We start from the raw sequence: 24,696 nt of genomic DNA, 5'->3' as shown, positions 1-24,696 counted from the left end.
ATACCTATAATATCCCTCAGGTGTTTTTCCTTATGCCTTGAAAATTACATCAATTGTACTATTGGTAAGAGATACTAACAACTGGCCTAGTTTTGTGACTGTTCCAGGCCAACAGTGTCAATCCAGAGGCTTGATATCCACTGTTTCAAATACAGTGTACTGTTATTCATATTTAGCCTCGGAAAATAACTTCTAATCTCAACTGAAAACGTTTTTAACTATTCAAAAGTACATGGCAGTGAATTTCTGATCACATGATCTGAATGTCGTTATTGATTTTGCAGCGATGATGAGTGAATTTCTTGATAAATGAATACATAATAAAACATAACTTACTATTCATTTATTCAAGAATACTGAGTATAAGTCAGATAATTCATTTCATATTTGTCATTCATACCAATATTTTGACAAGCTTTTTCATTACAAAAACTATAATTTGAATTTCTTTTTTTTTTTTATCATGCTGCTATCGTTTTACTTTTTTCATTAACAACAGTCTTTTTGGCGGTATTTCTATCTTGTCAATATTCATTAAGTGAGATGGGAATCATCTGACTGTTTCAAACACTTGAACTAAAATGCCACAAGCACATAACACAAGATTGAAGATTAATTTTTCAGAGAAATAGTGAAGGAATTAACTTTTTCGGTAAAAATAGAATTATGTACAGATATTTATGGAATTTCTTCATACATAAACAAGATTAATAATTTACATTCTTCATTTTGAAGATGGATAATGGTATAAACAAAAGTAAATTAGGTGATTATTTCACAGCATCTAATAGTAATAATAACCTAAGCTAACTCTGAAGTACCCGGGTGGTGAGGATAGACTTACCTCTAGTTAAGATCTTTATTTAAAATAGAAAGGAAGTCTGCTTTCTTGGCTCTCATGTACTTGAGACCTCTAAATTATGCGCTTTCTACTGTATAAGGTAAAATTTTTTTAAATGTATTAAGTGTCCAAACAGCTTGTACATTAAAACTTTGTTAGTTCAAGGATTCCAGAATTGCTATTATAATCAGAATTTTTCAATTTGTTAAAGAGCAATTGTCAATGTGATCCTTCATTTTCAACAGAAAACATGTACCTTGGAGACCTACCAAATCTCACCCATTCGGCGTGAGACTCACACATTTGGTGTCTGTCTCACGGTCTCACGCTTAAAGACCAAAATCTCACACATAAATGTATTGCCTATTATTTAAAAAATATGTATACTATTTCTAACTTTTGTAGCTCTTTACTAAAGATTCTTCAACTACAGTACTTAAAATCGGATTGATTTTGAGAATTGCCTATTATTAAAAAATATGTATACTATTTCTGAATTTTTGTAGTTCTTTAGTAAACATTCTCTGTGTAATACTGTGCGAACTACTGCAGGCACATAAACAATATCAACAGTACTTAAAATCGGATTAATTTTGAGAATATCAGTCACTTCAGACTACCGTATTATCAATTCAGCCCCAACTGTCCAACAACTCAGCCCAGCAGACAATTGAGCCAAAATAACATGTTGGACCAAAATAATTAATATAGTTTCTCAGCTACCTCATATATACCATGTTATCTCATAAGTCTCACACCTAAAAATTTGTCTAACTTGAAATCTCTGAGTCTGGTGGCTTACCCACAGTAGTATACAGGCAAATAGAAAAAAAAAATTGAAGGAGAATGCACTTCGTATGTATTTTTTTTTTTTTTTTGATGTACATTTAAAAAAACGCATCAAGCTGTGAAGTACATCAGGCCGAACACAAGATTCTTGGCCTGCGTGATGCACAGCTCTGTGCAATAGTGTGTGAACTACTGCAGGCACATAATCAATAACAATTTTGTTACAATTTTCTACATTCTTCAACATGCACAGATACACTACCATTGTCACAAAATGACATAAAATCAACATGGCATAAGGCCTAAAAAAAATTGTTTCATTGTCCTCCTCACCGGTGCCCCTAACTCACTGAACAAAAATGGTGGCAAAACAAAAAAAAAACATTTAAAAGGTTTTTATTTAGTTTTTTTCTTTACAAATTAAAAAAAAATATCTTTATTTTTTGCTAGATGCCCTGACAAAGTTGTCTAAACTCGTTGGCTGATGTAAGATATTGCTATTCTAGGCCTACATTCACTGCAAAATGTCAACTGTGGGTTATTATTATTCTATCTGATGATAATTTTAAAAAATGAAGGGCAAACAAACAATTTATTGTAGTATTATCATCACACAATATACCATCAACCTTGCACCCTAAAATACCATGAATACTGCATAATGTACCATTATAATTGCATGTTCTTGACCAGTTGCTGCCATCATCATATGATGATTTTGCAATTATAAAGGGCCCCATATACAACAGACTTTTTGTATAAGGTTTGTTAATAGTTTCACATACCATTAACCTCACATAGAATATATCATTACCATTGCACAATAATATAAATCACCATCACATGTTATATCAATATAACATCACATGATACCATGAACATTGCATGATAACATGTTATCACTACATAAGATGACATATAATTTCCAACAAATAATACACTATCCATGTCACATAATATACATCATCACTTCACGATGATATACCGTACTATGAACACCGCAATAATAATATCAGCACAAAAGAACATACAATAAAATCATCATCCCATAATAATTTTACCATCTCCATCACACAATAGTGTTTAACACCATTGCATATTAACACAATAGTGTTTAACACCATTGCATATTATATCATCATTGCATATATTTACCATCAACATCACATGATAATATAATACACCATAATAACTGGCTAATATACCATCATCTTTGCAGAGTAATAGCAGAAATTATTGTTTTTGAAATTAAGCCAGTGTCTCTGGCAAATTAAAATATGATAATATCATCACATTTATTGATAACAATTTTGAATTGCCTGTTTATTATCTTGTCCATATCATTCCCAGTGATATTCAGGAGGATAATGATATTAGGCATCATTGTATGTGTATTAAGTCTAATATTACTTGCTGTTGTTTCAGTAATTGCTCTCTAGATACTAAATGTCACATCTTTCATTCTTTCTGTACCAATAAGTCTTGCGCTAACTTGCAGTTATGGTAAATTATAAAAGTAAAACTATCCATGTCATGCAAGTATGTTATAAAAATTCACTTTAAGATGCTATCGCATCGACCTAAGCACTATAGTGCCAGCGGTGTGCATGTGTCTGTCACACTTACCATCATTGAATTGCTCAGGAAGTAGGTTTATGGTTTTTGGAGTCGATTACAAAACTCAGGTAATAGCCTTGTGCGAATCATTATGTTTACCGCAATGTAATTTTTTCTTACGAAAATTTCAAAGAGCTACTGTATTCAAGAGAGCATAATTTATGTACGAGCTTATATAAAAGGATTTTACTACTTTATGTTCTCTAATATCTTCATATTCTGCATCTTTTTATCTAAAATGAAGTTAATATTCATAATAACAAGTAGTGACGTAACCAAAAAAGCAAGGCTTGTAAATAAATAGCAATATGATTAATATGTACAGGCCTAACTAATTAACTTAGATGAGTATATACTTGAAAAATATGATTTTTAATATTTGTTTTAATAATTTAATTCCTCAAGAGAATAAAGGACAAACAACGAAGATAGTGTGTGAATACTATGCAACACCACAAACAGCCCATTTTTTAATAAGCTAAAAATTGGATTATGATGGATTTCAATATCATTACAGTATTATTGATTTATAATAATCATAATAAATAAAGAAATATTAAGAGTGGGCGAAGATAAGAAAGTACTATTTCAGCAGATATGGAAAAGGAAACTAAATTTTGCACGACACATAATTAGAGGTTAAAGTGCACAAACACCATTGAAGGATATATAGAGGGGAAAAATAAGTGGAGGGAGACAGTGAATGACATGGTTCAACAATATCAATGACTGGATGAGTGTACATAGCTATGGGAAGGCAAAGAGGGGAATGGAGGACAATGTTCAGCTGCTGCAGGTCACTTTAAAAGTAAGTATAATCATTCCATCACATGATAATATACCATCACCATTGCATGATACTATTATCATCATGTACCATTGCACATTAACCTATATTAATTATAACCATGACATATGACAATGAGATGATTTTTGGTCTCGACTGGTCTACTATAATCTTCTGGCAAAATCCAATGATTGCACAAACAAATTTAGATGATGGATATGGATTCTTTTTAAGTAGGCTTGGTAGATTTGCTTTGAGCAAAAATATATATACTTTTATGAGACTCTGCAACCTTAACCAAACACATACACATTTTCAATTGCCTTGTCTACCTAAACAAGCATGATTTGTCTACCCTACCACAACATGTCATCATTATAACTCGCAGTCATGAATAGTATGGAGAGAGAAATACAAAAAAGAAGTTAGGTGTTGGGGTTTGTCATCCTTATAAAGATGTGATGATAGAAATAATGTTTACGTATTGATTGTAGAATTCTTAGGTAGAATGTAGATTTATTGTGGAAAAGTAGACAAGAAAAATGAAATTATAGTGTAGGCAATTATAATGGTGAGGGTCAAGAGGTTATAAAGGTCTGTTCCTACCCACTCAACTGTCTCCCAGTCTATTGTTAACTGGCCTACTGTCACCCAGCCATTGTCACCAAGTCAATCACCACATCTGGCTGCTGTCCCCTGGCCTGTTGCTATACTAGACACATTGCCAAAATTTTCTACCACTTGCCCTTGCCAACCGGTAGTACATTGTCAACCAGTTGTTGCTATGTGGTGTTGCATGACTGCCACTGGTGGCAATGCTACCAGCAATGATAACAATGAAGGCAGTGGGAGCGACAATGGTGGTCATGTGACCATGGTAAAGGAGATGAAAATGCCTGAGCGGAGTCACTCAGAGGATATAACTTTGTACCCATGTGTGTGAACATGTTTCTAAAAAAAACTGCATAAACATGTTATGTAATATTTGTAGTGGCCCTCCAAGATGAAAATGATGACTGCACCTGTATCATAAACCTAGTAACCATGACAAATATCAAACTCCATATCAAATCATCATGTTAACGTATAGCCCATGATTATTCTCATTCATTACATGGTTTAATTTTCATTAAAAGTGATTGATTGATTCAAACAATGTGCTTGATTTATCAGACAACAAGGAGGCTAAGTAGACGGATTTACTTTTTTTATTCCACCAATTTAAAAAATGACTTCATTTTGAAGTAATTTTAATAGATTAATCATTTATGTCCCCTTTCTTTCAACCTACTCATTTAGTTTCAAATCAGTACAGCTTAAATGAACATAAATGAGCTTTGCAATATTAGTTTTAAATCATGATTTATAATTCTGTAATATGGTACAACATTTTATGGGCTCAACTTACTTATATATACTCATAACAATAATAATAAATGTATTGAATGATAGAGGTACATGATATTTTAGTCAGTTTATCCTTGTTATTTATCATAAATATTAATTAAAATACACAAAATATTATTATTACTATAATTATAAATATTATATAAAGTTATTATTAATGATTATACAAATTAAAATATAAAACAGTATTTCTACTCATTGAATAATTAAATTTTAGTTCGTTTCTTGTACCATTAACAAAAACACTTCAACACCTTTTTCTTCTCTCAACTTACGGATGCTGTAGGCCTTGCGGGTGACGAGGGAGCCTCAATCCACTGCTCACCCATTCCAACCATTCCATTACTTGCCATGCTCAAACTATGATAGCTTGTTAAACCACATGCATACCAAGCAATGAAAACACAGGTACAAATGAGCAGGAATTGAGCATTGATAGGGGGTCCCCAAGGGTCATTCAACATAGGTCATAACCAACAGAGACCCATATTTAACCTTTGAACTAATAGCTGACCAATAAGTATACAGTATCTCTTCTATGTTTTGAAAATCAATCTTGCATTTTATGTATGTAGTTGTGCGTACATTCCAAAGATCAATTCAATCATTTCAGAAATGACATCCTAATTTTGCATCAAAAGTTCACTCACATATTCAACGTCATCAAATTTATATCATGCTTTATGATCAGAAGCCTGGAATGAGGATGATTCCCGGGATGATGCAATATATCCTGCTTTTGTGCTGCTTCAACATTTAGTTGACTTCTGGGCTGGAAAAAGTGCACAACTACACAATCAGCACTTAAATGCATTTTTAGAAGGACAATTTTGGGGGTTCTTTTTGTGTTACATTGTGTTACATCCACTACTGGATTATTTAGTGTACGCTAGGCATTGCAAATTTCATTGGGCGATTTTTAGAGAAATGGAAATTTCTTTTTTATTTCTTGCTCCAGACCACCACTATAGGGCTATATCCTACTGTACAGACAACATTTTTTCCAAATAATTTTCATGGTTGGAGGCACAGAAACATTTTTTTTTCTCAGCCAATTACAAATTAAAAATAGAAATACATTGAAAATAAAAAAGTATTACTGTATTCAATATTAGTTTACTCATCTAAATGAGTCAATCATTATGTTTACACTTTTTTTATTAGTTTTATCATTTGCAGTAATCATCATTATAATAATTGATATATAACCAACCCTAATTAATTTTGCTTTTAAAATAATTTTACCATAATTATACAGTCATAGCCACCATATGCGATCCAGTATCACGGTTACAAGGACCAGTAACAGACTTGTATTGTTTTTCATATCTAACAAATCTAATCCTCAAAAACAAAATGTACACTTAACTATGTAGTTAGAAAAGTAATTTCTAAACTACATACCACAACTTAATTCCCTTGTAAAATTCCTATCTCTAGAGGGTGCACTAACTTTAACTAATTGAATTGTCTATTTTTGAGCAATATTCAAGGAAGCAATCAAATAGCCAAAAAGATATAGGCCTACACAGCATATATCATCTCATTACTTTTATTCATTTTTTTTTTTTTTTTTTTTTTTTAATTCATCTTTATACTGACATAACCAATAAGAAATTAGCAACACTAATACATTTGGCTTTTTACAAAATTAAACCATACATAATTAAATATATTGGTTTTCTTTTTATTTAAAAATGAACAACAAATCTTTTGAATCCTCAAAGATAAAATACTGATTAGTTCAAAAGTAATTTCTATACTGCATACTAAATTTTTTTCTTGAAAAATTAATATCTCTAGAGGGCGCAATAACTTTATTATATGCAGTGCGCACAAAGTTTAACAACTGCTTTTAAAGCACTAGTACATTGTGCAATCTTGCTTATAAGCCTACAATATATACACTGGTACTTTAGAAATAAATGTTCGCTTATTAAATTAAATATTATTATTAGCTGTGACTTTGCATATTCTACACCCAGGAAAATGTTCATACTGCCAGATTTGAGGATTTTGGCCGTTAAAACGGCCAAATGGCAACCCTGATCCAAGGTCCCTACCGAGAAGTCCAAGTACATTCCCCCATCATGATCAAATAAATTTTAGGAATAGGCACATCAAATTGCTTGAAAATGGTATACACAGCCGGTAAAAATGCTTTTTCTAAGCAGTGTTCCCACACTTAGGCTATGTTCTCACACGGCAGCTAACGGTTAGCAGGATCCAGATCCTGCTAACCGTTAGCTGCTGTGCGTCCATGTGAGAAAATCCCGATCCGAATACCAACAATATGATGATCGAATCACTAGCCAATAAGAAACTGGAAATTTTAAACGCGTACGTGTGATTGGTTGATGATAGAAACGCCCTCAACTTGCTAACCAATAGTGCTTGCTAACCGTTAGCGTATCTGGATACCGCTAACGGTTAGCGCTAACCGATCGGCCGTTCTCACGCAGGTGCTAACGGTTAGCGCTAATGGTTAGCTCCCGAGCCAGATACTAGGGCTCTCGTGAGAACCAGGCTGAAATGATTATACATACATACATATTAGCTCCCATTGGATTTTGATCAACTTTGGTGTAACTGGATCTCAGCATTGTAGTACCTTCTCCTCTCTTTTCTACAGGTAAGTCTTTGCCAATTGAAGTTTTTGCTTCATGTTATGTAATAGATTGACGAAATGACTGACTTCTCTGAAGGTTTCCCAGCATACCCCTTGTTGGTGCTGCCACTGAGCATCCTCACCAGGCTGCTCTGGCTTTTGACAAATAGCAGCATTGTAATTGAAATGAGAATAAGCCATACAAAATTTGACCTTTTTACTATTTCATACTATCAGTAAACAAAAAGTAATAGGACCATGTGACCACACCATCTGCATTTTCTTATCAAACCATTTAGAACCAAACAAAATCTCTCTCCCAAAAAAATCCAAGTTATACTGTAAACACAGACTTGTTATATAAAATGGTAGCATGATCTAACATTAAAAGATAGCAAAAACATGGAACAGGGAATAAAGGATGGCATAAAAAGAAAGAATGTATGCCAAATACCTTACAAAGTTATAGGCATTACTGTATATTAAAGTATTAGTCATTTTCTCTGTTAGATTGTGACATTTTTTATTTAAGGCTATAAATTATGTTTGAGATGTTATTTCCTTTTTGGCTTTTCCCAGCAGTACTGGGATTTTTAGATCCCAGACGTAAATATCTATAAAAAATTTTCAATGGGTGTAAATGTAACTTTCTATAATAGTTTGTAAAGGTCTAGTAAATTAATGTATGGTATATTAATTGATTGATAATTTAAAAAAATACCAATTAATCAATATACTATATATTAATTGATTGGTAATTAAAAAATTATAATTATTATACTATAATACTTAATAATATTGTTACTAATTATTAATATAATTATATTAATTACAATAATTAAGCATTATTATATTATAATTATTAATGTTTATCTGTAGTTACAAATTATTTTGTAATTATATTATATAATTATATTAATTAATACTATAATTTCAACTTCAGAATTTAACTTTGTTACTAACAAAATGTTCAAGGAATTTAATTGATCAAATCAAATACCATAAAAAATATAATAAAGTTAATTTAGTACCTCTTTGTTGCACAGTATCTTGATTGTATTCCTTTTAATTGGTTTTCATTTGATTACTGAGAGCACTCTGCAAATTAATATTTACACTGATTCAGAATTTGGTATTTCAATAAATATTAAAATACATAATAAAATAAACCAGAATTTTTCTCCAAATTGAACTTTTTAAACTATTATTTCCCTAAATTTGGTCAACACTTTTCATGCAAAATAAAAACTCCTTTTTAAAGTCATCTCTAGTTATAAAATATATAAAAAATACATTTTTATCAAAACATAAAAATTCCCTTTGACCATAAAAGTCGAACAATATAATTTTATAGTTTATTACATTTTTTAAACAGGATTCACATAAACAGGTGACTATATTTTTATGATGAATTAAAAATGGGCTGACGATATTTATATGACAGACATATAAATATCAACTGATGTTATAAAAATACCATTAGGAAAACGTAAGTGGTTATATGTATGCAATAGCTGAAAGGTTTAATACGCAAAAGCAAAATGTTTAATTTAAATATCTGAACTAAAGTAGAAAACTATATTTCACATACCCCATGGGACTGTGTCCATTTGTATAACACACTAATAAATAAAATAAAATGCCCATTGAATTTGCTTTTATAGTATAGCAACAAAATTTAAACCATCATTATAATGTAAAAACAACCAAATTAAACCAAAACATGCACTGTGGTGGAAATCCCCAGACAGAACATTCTGTGGACCTGCAGACAGATTTCAAGCAGTGCCAAGTGATTGAACGATTCAAGTTTGTATTATTGTTTACCGTGTGCATAGCATGTACATGGTTTGCTACAACAGCGTGTTGCCACAGCGTGTTGCCACAGCGGAAAGGGATCAGGCTTTGGAGTGCGTGCAGATTCCAAGACAAATAAGCAGGTGCGAGACATTTGAAAACTCCGCCCCAAGGGGATATGGGGCTTCATCAATTCCCACTATACCCCCACCCCATATCTGCATTTTTTATTTGAGAATACATGCACTTCAAGTCGTCTCCACACGATGTATGCGTCCTTTGATCTTATCTGACAACGCTAGAATATTTAAAGTACTATAGCTTGTTGGTATATATGACGTTACCATGATACCGTAGATTGTACTGAAGTTTGAAAATTTTGAGTAAGATGACTACAAAGGTCACAAATAGTATACATATATTTTATAATACAGGCATTACATTTATGTGCGAGATTTTGGTCCTTGAGTGTGAAAGCGTAAGACACACCCCAAATGTGTGAGTCTGTGCATGTTCTTTTTCAGGTCAATGTCCATTTTCATCTGTGTCCTAAAGCTGGGCAAACGCAGCATTGTATAATGTCCATAAATCCGCCGGCTGATAAATCCAACTCTGTTCCCTGTGAGCACTGAAAAACGCAACGCTATCTGCAGATTGTCGGTGGCAGCATAAATTTTGAAGTGGCCCCCTAACAACATTTCTATTTTTGAGATACAGTGCAATTGTTTACTTAAGCTGTCTACATTAACTCACTAATGTTGCTTGAATAATTAGCTATTAAAAGCATTATCAGAGCATAGGTCCATGAAGCAATTGATGGTTTGATTAAGTTAATGTGATTCTGCTACATAGCAGAATCTAATCTAAATATTTGGATGGATAGATGGATTTATTCGGTGTAAACACCAAGAATAACTCATGAAAGTCTAGAAGAAGACTTATTTCCAGTGGGGTCCTTCTGGTGGTGATTGGGCAGTACACCAGGAGACAATCCCCTACTCTTTTCCGAAGAGTGTACTATGTTCTTTAATGTGCACATGGGCCATAAATGCACACGTGACCAACGGCTTAAACGTCTCTTCCGAAAGAGGGTGCACTATCGTAGCTTGCACTTCAGCCCTACAGCTGAAACACAAGGAAAGCAGCGATGGGAATTGAACTGGGGACCTAATATCTCCACGGTTCAGCGCACACGCAGTATAACAACAGTACTACCACCAGATTAGCCGACTGAGCTAAGCTGCTCTCATCATTTCACCATAGGGATCACATTAATAAATGGAAGAAAGTTACTCAAATTACAACAATACAGTATTTGAAATAATAATTTTATCTAAATTTGACCATATAATAAAATATTTGTGGTTAGTTTTTTTTAAAGTTATTAGTTATAAATAATCATTATGACCGTAATACTAATTGGAGATTTAATTTATATAACAAACAAAAAAAAAGAAATTAACATAATTACATATGTACCAATGTAGATAGGCTATTTCCTTGCATTGTGCCAATTTTGAAATCAATGGAGCTCTTGCACTGATTACATACGTGCACAGTATATTAGTGCGGGCACAGCACAGCAGGAAAAAAAAAATATTATAGTTCTTGTTAAATTTTGGTTAATCATTAGGCCATTGTAGTACCAGAGGCTATTACTAGAAAGTATGATATTAAACCCTTAATTATTCTTCAATTTTTTTTTATCAACATTTATATATGTTATAATTGAATATCATCCATGTAGCGTCCATATATTTTATGAAATAAGCAGAAATCATACCTATTTCATATCATTGCTGATTGCTGTATTTCTGCTTGCCCTGACTGTGAACAAACTGCACACAATGCATGTAAAAGGGGTAGCCTTGAGCATCCGCGGCCCAAGAAAACGTTGTGCAGAGAACTCAGAACGGTCACGTATAAGTAAATCCGTTCTAGAGTTGTGTCGTCGTGCAAATCATGCAAATCAAAAGCTCCCTAATGAGTACCACCAACAACAACATAAACAACATGAAGAACGTCAATTTAGATAGCCTCCTGCTATATGCCTCAGGCTAATAAGAATTCAAATATGATGTAGTATGAATCATGTGAATTATGATGTATGAAGAAGACAAAGGTAAGAAGTTCACTGGCCACATAGTTCATGGTTAAACAGAGCTTGTGATCTTTCATAACATCTCAAAAGCTTCACCATCATCGCCAACTTTATCATCTTAATCTCTCTCATCATCTAAACATCAAGGCATCATAACCATGGAGGCAGTTTACAAGTGGGAACAGTTGTCACAACGGTTGCTATTCAAGCTTTCCGCTATAAAGTCAGGGATTTGACTATCAGTATCATGCTGGTCATTTGCCTGTCCTTGGGAAAGGAACTTATCTATGTAATCTCTCTCTACCCAGAAGATATATTATATCTTCTGGGTAGAGAGAGATTAATTATAAATGGTTAGCTGGTGGGATATGAATGCTCTCTCTCAAATATATTTGGTTTTCTAAATCATGTATGCTGTGTATTCATGTGTGATAAATAATATTAATATATATAAAGTTCAAGCGGGCAATAGAAAGTACTATCATCCTAAATGATACAACTTTTTTGCCCTGTCGCGGGATATGCAATCTCAAGGCTGCATTACTATGTAATTTATGACACACGGTAAAGAAGACGCGACCCCTACGATGCTGAGAGAGACTGGCCTTGTGATCGCTAAGGCCTACGAAGTATTAAAGCCTAGGCCTACTTGGTGTGTTCTACTGTATTTACATTACTTTTTTAGGTCTTGATGTAGGTATATAAAGCAAATATTGACTACTCTAGATTTAGGGAACAGTGAAATCTATTGAACCTTGGTGATGTGCTATCTTCCCGGCTACAGTCTCCACATCACTGAGGAGCAATAGATGTCACCATTCCCCTCATGAACAGTCAATATCTGTATACTATACTGTACAGTGAGTAGTGAAGGTTGCACATTGTGTATTGTTGTTATACTCTCTTCAATTAACAGTACTAGCACAATTTGTTAACGCTTTGCAACGTTAAAATTTGGAAAGACCTAAATAAATGCCAAAAATTTATATTTACTATTCACCATCATCATTCTACTGTAATAGTCTTTGCTAATTGCATTCACTGCCATCCTATCATTCGTTAAACCTACTATATGTATTAGTCGTCACTGCCACTTCATCCTTCACCATCATCTTATCACCATTGCTACACTGTACTATCCTACCTAATACAGAATACTTTGCTACAATGAACATCTAACTAGTAGGCCATCTGTCATCTGTCACATGACCATTGACTCTCGCATTCACATGCTAATTTGCTTGGGTCATCTATCTTGACCTTTTGCACACCTGTGTATGCTTATTAGCAAAGAGTATAAAACTGCAAGAGGTCCCACTGCCGGGGATTCTTTGGAACGCAATCCTATTTCAAAAAGTACTATCCAAAAGGGGCGTGGCCTTAACAGACGTTGCTGCGTGCATTTTCGAGTTTCGAACTCTATTCGAATTTGAATAGGGCACCCCCTATTTCGTGGTAGTACTTTTTTAACGTTCCATTGCCTGCATACACAATCATACTCTTTGTTTTTTAGATAGCGATCTGCTGTCACAAATCAATCTAAAAATTGGACTTGATATGCCCTCAACCAAGAAATGCGCTATGCAGCTACAATACAAACGTGTTATATACATATATTGCAGTATAAGTACGCTAAACACTGATCAATATTGAAAATATAAAAATCTAAAATATTTGGCAAGATTCATATACCTTGTTTTTGCTACCTGCCAATATTATATTATGATTTATCTAAAATATAAATTTTCAACCTATAACTTAGCGCACCAGACTTCTTAAAGATTGAAAATTTAGAAAAATGAAGTAGCTTTCATAAATTTTATCCTAGCTGTCATTGGCATTCTTCGGAAAAGAAATCTTTATTTTTTCTTCCAGATTGAAAACATTTTTTCAATCTGATACTGAATTATAGTTGTATGTTGCAACCGTTATACACCCACCTAATGAGACGTGCGTTCTTAATTTGTTGCTTAATTTACCTCACACAGTTTAATTATATGCCTACAATCAATTGTTAATTTAACATAACAATTTTGAAATCAGTAATTTCATTGCATCAATCATGATTCCTGTAATACCTGCCACTTTATGTCTAACATAATCTGAAAAGAACTTCAGACTAGAAATAACAGAATTGCTGTAAGTTTGAAATCTAGCCTTAGTTCATCCTCATTTTGTTAATTCATCGGACTCTCATTCTTAGAAAAGCACATGGGGCTTTGTCTCCCATTGATCGCAATGAATCAGACAGCAGGTGATGAAATTGTACTTTGAATTTTGAAATAGCTTGATAGTTATATGTTCACCTTTATAAGATATGTTCAAGCATGTCCATGTGAATACAAGTAAAAACAACTCCTCTCTCATATAAAACGTAAAATTGGTGTTTTAATGCCTTCGCGTTCCTCCTTTTATAGATGCTGGAGGTGCCAAGCCAAATTTAACAAATGATAAAAACACAGGAAATATTTGAAATGTTTTTCTATATTATTACTTTCCACTAACAAGACAGAAGGACCAGAAAAAAAGAAGAATGATCAAGCCAGTAATTTACGATCAAGCTATTTCTGTATTATTACTTTCCACTAACATGACAGAAGGACCAGAAAAAAATGCAAAGACAACAAACTGCACAGATTAAACATAATATACTGTGGCAAGAATCGATTAAGGTATTTAAAACAAAATATCGAGCCAGAAAAATACAAATCACAATGATCAAGCCAGTAATTTATGATTTTTGTGAAAACAACAACAACAACAACAACAACAACAACAACAACAACAACAACAACAACAACAACAATAATAACAACAATTTGTAAAGCACAAACATCACCACCAAAATTGGTGCTCAAGGCACGTGTCTAAAAGGAACAACAGCAGAGAACAAACAAGAATCACAGACATCATGAGAACAATGTAATCAAAATGTAAATAAATGAATATACAGTATATATTTTTTGTTTTTTTGGGGAGTGGCATGGCCGTGTAGGCTGAAGCGTGTGGACTCACCCCCTTCTCATGGCAACAAATTAGTTCAACTTAAGTGGGTTAGAATATTAAAAATGACCATTTAGTTTTCATTGGAATAGAGATTTTGTTCCTCATTCTTAATTTTCAAACCCTGGCCTATTTTGGACCCCTTCCCCTATAACCAGCCTATTCCCCTACATGGAAAATTGACATCAATAATAGTGTATTTTTTCTCTGAACCTTACCAAATTATTGTTGTTGTTGTTATTGTTATTGTTACATGCTAATCAACGGCGTTGCTAGTGAAAACGGGCCCCAGTGCAAAATTAATTGCCCGGCCTTTTGACGCGATGAAGGGCCGTCAATTTCCTCTGGGGGATAGAGAATCCCGAAATCTCCTACGTTTTACATTTTTTTTAAAATTTAAAGCCATTTTTTTATAATGTGGAAAAATTTAGGGTCCTGGGCCGGCTGGGACCCTGTGAATTCACCACTGAATTAAATCTGCATAGTAATCAATAACTACGCCTCTAAAAACCATTATTATTGAGGAGCCCGCTAGCCTTTTTTTCTTCAAAAATATTAATATAAGTTGGAAATTATTTTCAATTATTTATTTTATACCTATTTATGAATGGACCTTTAATTAAAAGCCCCAGGCCCCAGTGGTTTGCTCATCCCTATGCCACTGATGCTAATGCTGTTGCTGTGTGGGGTCAACAATATTCAAGGGCCTTGGCTTAGCAGGAAAGGCCCATCATTTGCAACTATATTATTTAAATTTAATTCTGATTTATTGCCTTCCAACATCATCATCATCCTCATCATCATGAGCATTTATCAACGGTCTTAAGCTCAGAATGGAACGGTTGATTGATTGATTGAAACCTCACAAATCATGAATGCATGGGTTTTCCCAGTCTTAGCTAGCCTAGGCTATGCCTACAGTTTTTATGAGCTGAATTTATACTCAGACTGAAGAACCATTGATAGTAGAACCAATAAAACATGATGTAAAAAAGAAGCCTTTGGCAGTCGAACACATGCAACCTACGCACATGTTAACCTACATGGATATTTAACTTGATTATTTGATAGTCAAAATAGATGAGCCTGTAATACAGATGGCTTATATGTACCGTAAATTTACACTTATTCAAGCAAACTTTTGTGACATAATTAAACACTATTCTCCCCTTTAACAGGCCCCAAAGAAGTTATGGCATTGCGGTAAAGTGCTTGACTCCAATGCATGAATACATGCTCGATTCCTAGAAAGGTTTATTCTATTTTGAGCTTTACACCTGTGGAAGTAAATCTAAATATATAGGTGACATATGACGTGGTGGTAACCTGTATCAATTTGAAGGTCAAAACATGTGAACCTTAAGTACTTGTGCTCCTCTTTAATCATTAAACATCTCTTCATCAATTATGATGATATTAATAGACCTCTGCAAGGGCTGTGTTTATGATACAGATAATAAATATTAATTAATAATGTGTAAAACAGACACAACACACTGTGTACAGTATATGTTGCCTTGAGTGGGAAATACATTGTGTTCATATGAATTAATTTTATACCTAATTTAACCTCAAAATAATATTTTAAAAAAAAGATTTTTATTCATTTAAATATATACTCAGCCAAACATGACATATGTTATTAAAATTTTAAAAATACAAATTTTAATGGCCAACAATGAACTAAAAATAGGTTCAATTTATTATTATATAATTTATTATAATCTTAAATTGGTGCCCACACAAGGAGTACAAAAATATAATAGTTCCGATCAATTTGTTTTCTTTATTTCATTTTTTTCTGGATTTCATTGACGTATATTATATTCAGGCCATAAAATGTCATTCATTTTTTTCTTAATTTCATTCAAAAATATTTCATTTTCTGAATGACCTTAGAAATCAATACATTTGTATAGACAAATTCAAAGGAAAGAGTACTGGAGCCACCATTGCTGGGTACCTCTATGGGTCCCCCACGTGCATATCTTGTTGATGTATGTAGTGACTTAGGCATAAAAAAAAACATTATTTGCCCTTTAATGCTGAAAATTGTATACTTGTAGGAGGGGGCGGGTGCAAACATTATTTTTTTTTTAGTTTTTCTTTCTACTCTCACCAAAATTTACATATATAATCAAATGCTTGTTTTTCAAAGTGTATTCATCAGATTGAATAAAAGTAACTCATAATCAATATTTTGTAATGCATTTAGGCCTAGAATGGCAAAATCTTATATCAGTCTCAGACACCAAATTTAGACAACTTTCATGCACAAAATGGAGAAAAATAAAGATCACTTTCTTAATTTTGTGAACAAAAAATTTAAAAAAATTTTAAAACGCTGTCCCTATTTTTCAAAATACTGTACATACTATAATTCCAATATTTACATTTGTGACAGGTAATGAATGAATCCCCACCAAAGCCCCCAGCTATGGCGTCTACAGAATAATCCTGTAAATGGATCAGGCTATTAAAATAAAATGCAAATAAAATAAATGTTTGAAATACTATATTCATGAACCCATTCTCAAAATTGTGATGATACTATATCAATCTAAATTAGAATTCATCCGTTTAAGAATATTCAGTATATTTTTTTCGAAATCAATAATTACAACTATGCCAATATCAATCTAAAATGTTTTAACAGTTACTGTAGAACTAAGAGCTTCCTTTACACAATCATTAGCTTTCCTGGCAATAACAATCAATCTATATAATTAGTAGAATAACAAAATCCATTCTTTATTATAATCCGTTAATAACTCTAAATTAATGAAATTTATATAAATAAAATTTTAATGCAATAAATCTACTAATTAAAACTAATCAATCAAATCAACTAATAACACGATAAACTATAAATAAATGATTCATCAATCATATTTTTTTCATATATTTAAGCTGGAACATGCTGAATATAAGACTTGCCACAAGGTGGATTACTGAATAAAAGTAAAGAACTGAGCAAACATAGCACATGACAGCCTAAAAGAACTTAACACATTGGCTGACAAGACTTTTTTCCTAGTTGTTCCCCATAGACGGCGTCACCATAATGACAAACATTCCTTTTAACTGCAATGAAACAAACAGTTCTTCCCTGAATTGTCAGGATGAAAGACAAATGCCAGCAAGTTCACATGCAATACAACAGTGATGTGTACGTGAATTCACTTCTTGGCACCGTGAGTGAACCCATTCGAATGTGAACTCGCGTCCCTGGCAGCAAATGTGTTAAAACCTGGTTGCTTGATACCAAAAAAAAAAAGAATTTTGTACAGATTATACACCTAGAACAGGTAGTGGAATGTTAGAATAAATGGCAAGAACCTTGTACAGTTCATATTCATAGCTCTGAAGTATTTCACCATGACAAGTTGCACAGTACAAGACCAAAAGAGAAGAATTACTGTACAAACATGATGCACCTTATGACAGGCTGCGGAATACAAGAATAACAGGAAGAATTGGACAGCATACACACACATCTCTGACAGAATTCACCATAAAACAGGTTTTGCCCGATACAAGAATATATGGAAAAAAATCTTGTAAAGTGCTTACAAACGTAACTCTGATAGAATTCATTTTACAACAGGTTTCACGATGAAATGGAAATAATCATCGAAAGATAGCGCAGGTGAGCTCTTTAAAAAAAATTTAACTTGCAGAGTATAAAATCCAAGATATTTAATTGATGTCCTGAGGTAGAGGCGAATACTCATTGCTGTCAATACTATGTTACAAGACTTTTCAAGACCTGTTCCATATGTGTCACTCCTTGATCATGCTAATTGACATTTAATTGAGTTTGAATAACTTTTGGTTCGGCTAAAATATGTTATGTATTAACTTTAAACTTTTCAAGCATAATTGGAAATTATGTGGTATTATATTTTTATAGCTAGACAATGCCCCTTAAACAGGACTTCAAAAGCCAGCTTAAAAGTATAGGATCAATAGATTTTCCTCAAAAAAAACTCTAGTCTATGTTTTTTTATTGATTAACAAGAATTATGAATTAGAATAAGTTATAAGTACATATATTGGAAAATAATAATTGGTAAATTCTTCCCACTACTTGTCTCGTATGATGTAATTGGTTCTTTCAAGCCTATTGTGTACACTGGGTCTACAGTTTATTGCAGCTGAGAAGACTTGTTCCACTGCCAAAACGACAGGCGAGCATGCCGCTCAAACCAGCGCCGATATTATGGCTGTAGGTTACGGCGTCGGCCAATGGACTCGCCAATTGATACACAGACAGTGAAGCTGCAACGCACTAGCATAACAGCTGTAAGCTCTCATTAGCTAAAGCCAGGGCCCTCTCAGAACTTAAGAGGGCCCCCTAGACAAACTAACATAATACAGAAAATGTGCTTTCAAACAGGTGTGATGTTGTAGTAGGAGAGGCTTGCTAAATTCCTCCAGCATGCATCCTGTGTAATATTTTGGTTTGTGTGCTTTCAGTACAGTATTATATGCAATTTCTGTCTTTCGATTTTCTATGATTTTAAGTTGTATTTATTTGGTAATTTGCATGTTTTTCCTGATCATTTGACAGTCTACTTTCTTTACTGGCCATTATAATGTACAGTGGTGGATTCAACTATCTTTCAATCAGTCGCAAACTGATACACCTTTGGGATATGCTTTATTTTAGAGACAAAAATGATAATTGAGATTATTATCACTGAACTAAAATTAATTTTAAACTACACCCACATAATTGCGTCAGAAGTGCTAAAAATTGGTATTGAATTGTCTCTAATATCCCATGGTATTGAAACAAAAGTGCTCCCTGAGCCACCCAGTCTCTAGATTAGTTTTAACCTGGACCAGTAACTGTTACAGTCACAATCCACTCCTGATATCACATAGGCCATTTTACAAAATTATATAAAATTACAGTAAAATGAGTAACACTATCTAAACAATTTGAAACAAATATCATATTGGAGATACTTAGATGTTATTTAAAGGTAAATTCTGAAAAACTAAAAGCATGCTTAAGCCTGTGTTCTCCTTACTTTGGTGTGTCATATGTCCATGTTTTCAGATGATAATTTTTTTTTAAATTGTTTGCCATTTTATTGTTAATTAATTTTAAAATATATTTTTATGTATTTTATGTGCTAAGAGAAGGTTTATTTATATTTATCTACTTTTATTCTCGAAATGTATGTATTTTTGTACTGTATGTGCTCTCAGAAGAACCCTGTGACAAAAACTTTGCGTTGCTTCTGGGCAAATCTGGCCAGTCAGCCATATTTTTATTATTGTTTTACTGGTGAAATAAATGATATGATATGATATATGATAAACTTTAAGTATATTTCAATTATGAATATCCCTTTTGCTTCCATAATACTAATATTTCCATTTATGTAAATCAAAATAAATGATATATTAAATTTAACAATGGAATATATTTTTGAGAAAATTACTACCAAAAATTTTTTTTTTTTAAGTACAGTATTCATGAGTTGGGATTATGAATCATATAGCATACCAATTAGAGAGGAGCAAATTCCGATGACAAGCACAATTTGAGATGTGCTCCTTGCTGTACAAGAATTAGGCCAACAACTGTCATTAGAAATTTAATGAGGCCGTCAAGATTTATTAATATATCCAACACATCACCTACATGGGGAGCCCCTACCATGTAACATTAATCCATTTGGTAAGTTCATTGTCTATACAAGATGTTCTGATTTTCAAAGATAGTGTGAGACAAACTCAGAAAAAAAGTAATACAAGCCATGTGATTCAATATTTCCAATCTGTTAGTTCATTAGTACTAATTCCTGAAGATAAACTAATACATTTTTTCAGTGCTTGTTTCATACTATCTTATGTCAAACTTATCTGTGAACCCATGGTTTATAAAAAATATGTATTATGAAAAAGAAACAAAACTATCAAAGAAATTAATCTCTTCAACAACTAAAAAATAACCAAGAACTAACATAGTACAGCAATATTTATGATAATTGTAAATTAACCAAAGCTTTAAGATTACACTTTTTAAGTAACATTTTGAATGTTGATATTGTTACATTTGATAGTTTTGATATGATGCTGTTACCCTTGTCAACGATCATAAGATCCCAAAAATTTTGAGTCGCATGTTTTTACAAAAGTTTACCTTCAATAATTCGCTTCTGGTGAAATAGGACCTTTAAATTAAACATTTAAAACATAATATTTAAACATATACATTCTTGACCAAAATTGGACCATGGACATACGTAAAGTTCTTTAAAAAGAGCCTTAATTTTAGGAGAACTGAGCACGTGATGGAGCATCAGAATCTATACACTGTGTTTATTTAAAGAAGCAATTTCATAGCGACCATTTGGAATCAAATGTTCTGCTACTACTACTAGTAGTTCTCGGAATCAAAGTTTATAAACATTCCGATATTGACATTCAGAAATTGAGTGTATCCTACTAATTAAGATTTTAAACTCAAACCTACTTGCAGTTCTGCGTTCCAAGGTAAATTGAGTTAAAGAAAACGAAGCCTACAATGGTAGTGGTCTGCTCGCTTATTAACTCAAATCCAGGTTAGGCCTCAGCTAGCCTCATGCAGTTCTCCTAATGTAAGAAACATTTAATGCAGCAAACTTAAAATTGGCTTGTAATATTATAGCACTATAACAGTCAGAGACCAGACAAATGCATGTTTGAATTTATTAAAATGCATTGAAAAAATTTATACCTTTCTAAAGCTAATTGTTAGGTGTAGTTTTAGATGAACTCAAAGTAAACTTAAATTGGATTATATCCTTAAGAGCATGTTTACTTAAAGTGTGTTTAATCTAGTTTTGTGATCGCATGATTCTGAATGTTTTCACTGCAAATATTGGAACTTTGATGACTAATAAGCATTTTCAAGATTGTTTTCTTACTTTTATCCAAATATAATTTCAAAATATATTTGGTTAACATGCATGCTGATAGAGACAATTACAAAGGCAGACAACAACGGAAACAGACAACATTAGGGATTGGTTAGAATTGGACAGGTCTACAAATTGATTCATACATGTTGCAATAAAGACCTTTGAAAATGTTTGATTGCCCAAGCTACAAGACATGGAACCTGAAGAAGAAAAATGTATGCTGATAATTTTGTTGAATAATTGTAGTACTATTTTCTATTTTGCTGAATTTTTTACTCCAGTAGAATACGCACCTCCCTCAATTAAACACCCCCTCTAGAGCCTTATTTGGAATACATGTCTCCAAGTGACCAGAGGCGTTTATTTTTTCCTTCAAAAAACGCCCCTAAATGACTGTAAACAAATCTAATGGAAGCAACATTATTCTAAATATATTCTAATAATGTTCCACTATAGTAGAGTTAAATTTTGTTCTAACCTGGTTGGTTATCAGATCAATAAGTATTTATGATCACACAATAACACATTTTGATGGTAATTGGATTGGATTAGATTTATTCGGTGTAAACACCAAGGATAGCCCACGAAAGTCTAGAAGAAGACTTATTTCCAGTGGGGTCCTTCTAGTGGTGATTGGGCAGTACACCGGGGGACAGTCCCCTACTCTTTCCAATGAGTGTACTGCGTTCTTTAACTCATCCGAAAGACGGTGCGCTATTATAACTTGTATTTTAGCCCTCCAGCTGAAACACAAGGAGAGACAGCGATGGGAATTGGACCGGGGACCTAGAGATCTCCACGATTCAGCGCACACACAGTGGCTACCACCAGATTAGCTGACTGTTGTAGTTCTATGTTACAGTGAAATTAAGAATTTTTTATTTGAATAAATACATGTCCATTTTCCACCAAAATAAATGCCTCCCTTGAATAAATGCCTTTAAAAAACCTTTTCAACAATAAACGCCCCATTTATTAGAATACATATGGTATATCTTCACTACACTATAATTTCTGTAGCTTTTAGTTGAGAATTCTATAATTAGTTGGTATGTAGCAAAATGTTCTCTTACCTTGAGTAATACTATTTAAAAAATAAAAATAAAAATTTTTTTTATTTTTTTATTATTTTTTTTTTTATACAAATTTTAGTTTGACAGCAATTTTGTTGGCCTTAAATTAAGAATTCCATGATTTGGTTGCTCTGTCGTAAAATGTTCTTTTACTTTGAGAAATACTATTTAAAAGCTATAAAATTGTTGTTGCAATGACTGTGTGTACATTTAGTATGGCTACGGTATCTACTTTAAAAACAAATTTTAGTTTGACAAATATGATGGAGCATCGCGTTTATCATTAAGTTTATTCACCAAGGGAATCAAAAATATCATTAGCAGGAGTTTTGACATCGACTAACAATAAAATTCTACCTAATCTATTTAATAGTACCCAAAAAGAAATTTTAATAATAAGCCTCACAATTTAACTAGATAGAAAAACAATATAGCTTGCAAATTTTAAGACTATATGAAGGAAAATTGATACATTTTTATATTTCTGCTAAAATGGCATTTTTTGTAGGAGAGCAATGGAGGTGATAATTTATACTACATGAAAATTTCTATGTGAAAAAATAATTAAAAGCTACTGAGAAAAGAAGAAAGCACCCCTATGTTTACCATTCTAGAATTTTCTGAATGCAGACATGTAGATCATCAAACAATTCTTTCTATCAGCTGTTTAAGCATGAAACATGAGTGCTATACTGACGTCGTAGAATAAAGTAGGCCTATACACTACTCAGAAAGGTACAGCCCACCTTCAGAAATACTGCAAGTCCATCCTTTAAATTTTTAGTACTTTTTTACGCTCAGTGAATAAAAATGAACCAATGCCCTAGATTCAGAACGGATATTATTAATATAATTAAAATTTTAGACCAGTCAAATTGAATATTTATAGTACCAACTAAAAAAAGGTCACAGACACAGACATATAGAGGGCTCATGTCATGTGATGGAAAGCTAAGAACATCGACTCACAGTTCAGACATTCTTCAATCTGTTTATTCAATTTTGTTAAAGCTTCCATTTTTTAATTTTAGTATTTAACTGAACATTACACAATGTTTTGCATTTGTCTCCTGGTCATTTTCACTCTGCCTACACCACTTATGTCAGCGTGGACCTATATATATCCATGATGTCAGAATCCCCAAAATGAAACAATACAGTACTATGTACACAATTATAAGAGGCAGCAGAGTTACTTATTTATCCACAATATATAACCAATTGGTCCATTCAGTCAAAAAAGACTGGTCTCTTTTAGGATATTGGATAGAAACTTAAAATTGAATAATATAAGATATGCTCTGATCTCTACCCACCATACAGATTTTCTACAGACACACCATAGAGTATACAGTAGATACACCTACTACACATCATACAAATGCTCCAAAAAATGCAGTATAGATGCTCCTACAGTCACAACATACAGATGATACTCCTACAGAAACAACATACAGATGCTCCTACGGATGCACCATACAAATGCTCCTACCATACAGATGTACCTACAGACACACCATACAGATGCTCCTACAGACACACCATACAGATGCACCTACAGACATACCATACAGATGCTCCTACAGACACACCATACAGATGCTCCTACAGACACACCATACAGATGCTCCTACAGACACACCATACAGATGCACCTACAGACATACCATACAGATGCTCCTACAGACACACCATACAGATGCTCCTACAGACACATCATACAGATGCTTCTACAGACACACCATACAGATGC

General features: G+C 33.0%; 1 protein-coding gene across 10 annotated transcripts in view; it reads right to left on the bottom strand.

Annotated features, from left to right (window-relative positions):
- Positions 1-5,809, bottom strand: part of LOC117125542 (CUGBP Elav-like family member 2) — a 93,782-nt gene extending 87,973 nt beyond the window's left edge. For all 10 annotated transcript variants that reach the window (XM_033272066.1, XM_033272067.1, XM_033272074.1 and 7 more), the window contains exon 1: positions 5,717-5,809. In XM_033272066.1, the coding sequence (XP_033127957.1) occupies positions 5,717-5,794 (78 nt within the window). In that variant the 5' untranslated portion in view covers positions 5,795-5,809. The remainder of the gene's footprint in view (positions 1-5,716) is intronic.
- Between the last annotated feature and the right edge of the window lie 18,887 nt (positions 5,810-24,696).

This window comes from Anneissia japonica, unplaced genomic scaffold (genome assembly GCF_011630105.1).
Source record: "Anneissia japonica isolate Jap-2015-1 unplaced genomic scaffold, ASM1163010v1 scaffold7731_len1735946_cov199, whole genome shotgun sequence".
NCBI classification, from domain to species: Eukaryota; Metazoa; Echinodermata; class Crinoidea; order Comatulida; family Comatulidae; genus Anneissia; species Anneissia japonica.
Note: the sequence above shows the minus strand (reverse complement) of the source record. Positions and strands in the feature narration are given on the sequence as shown.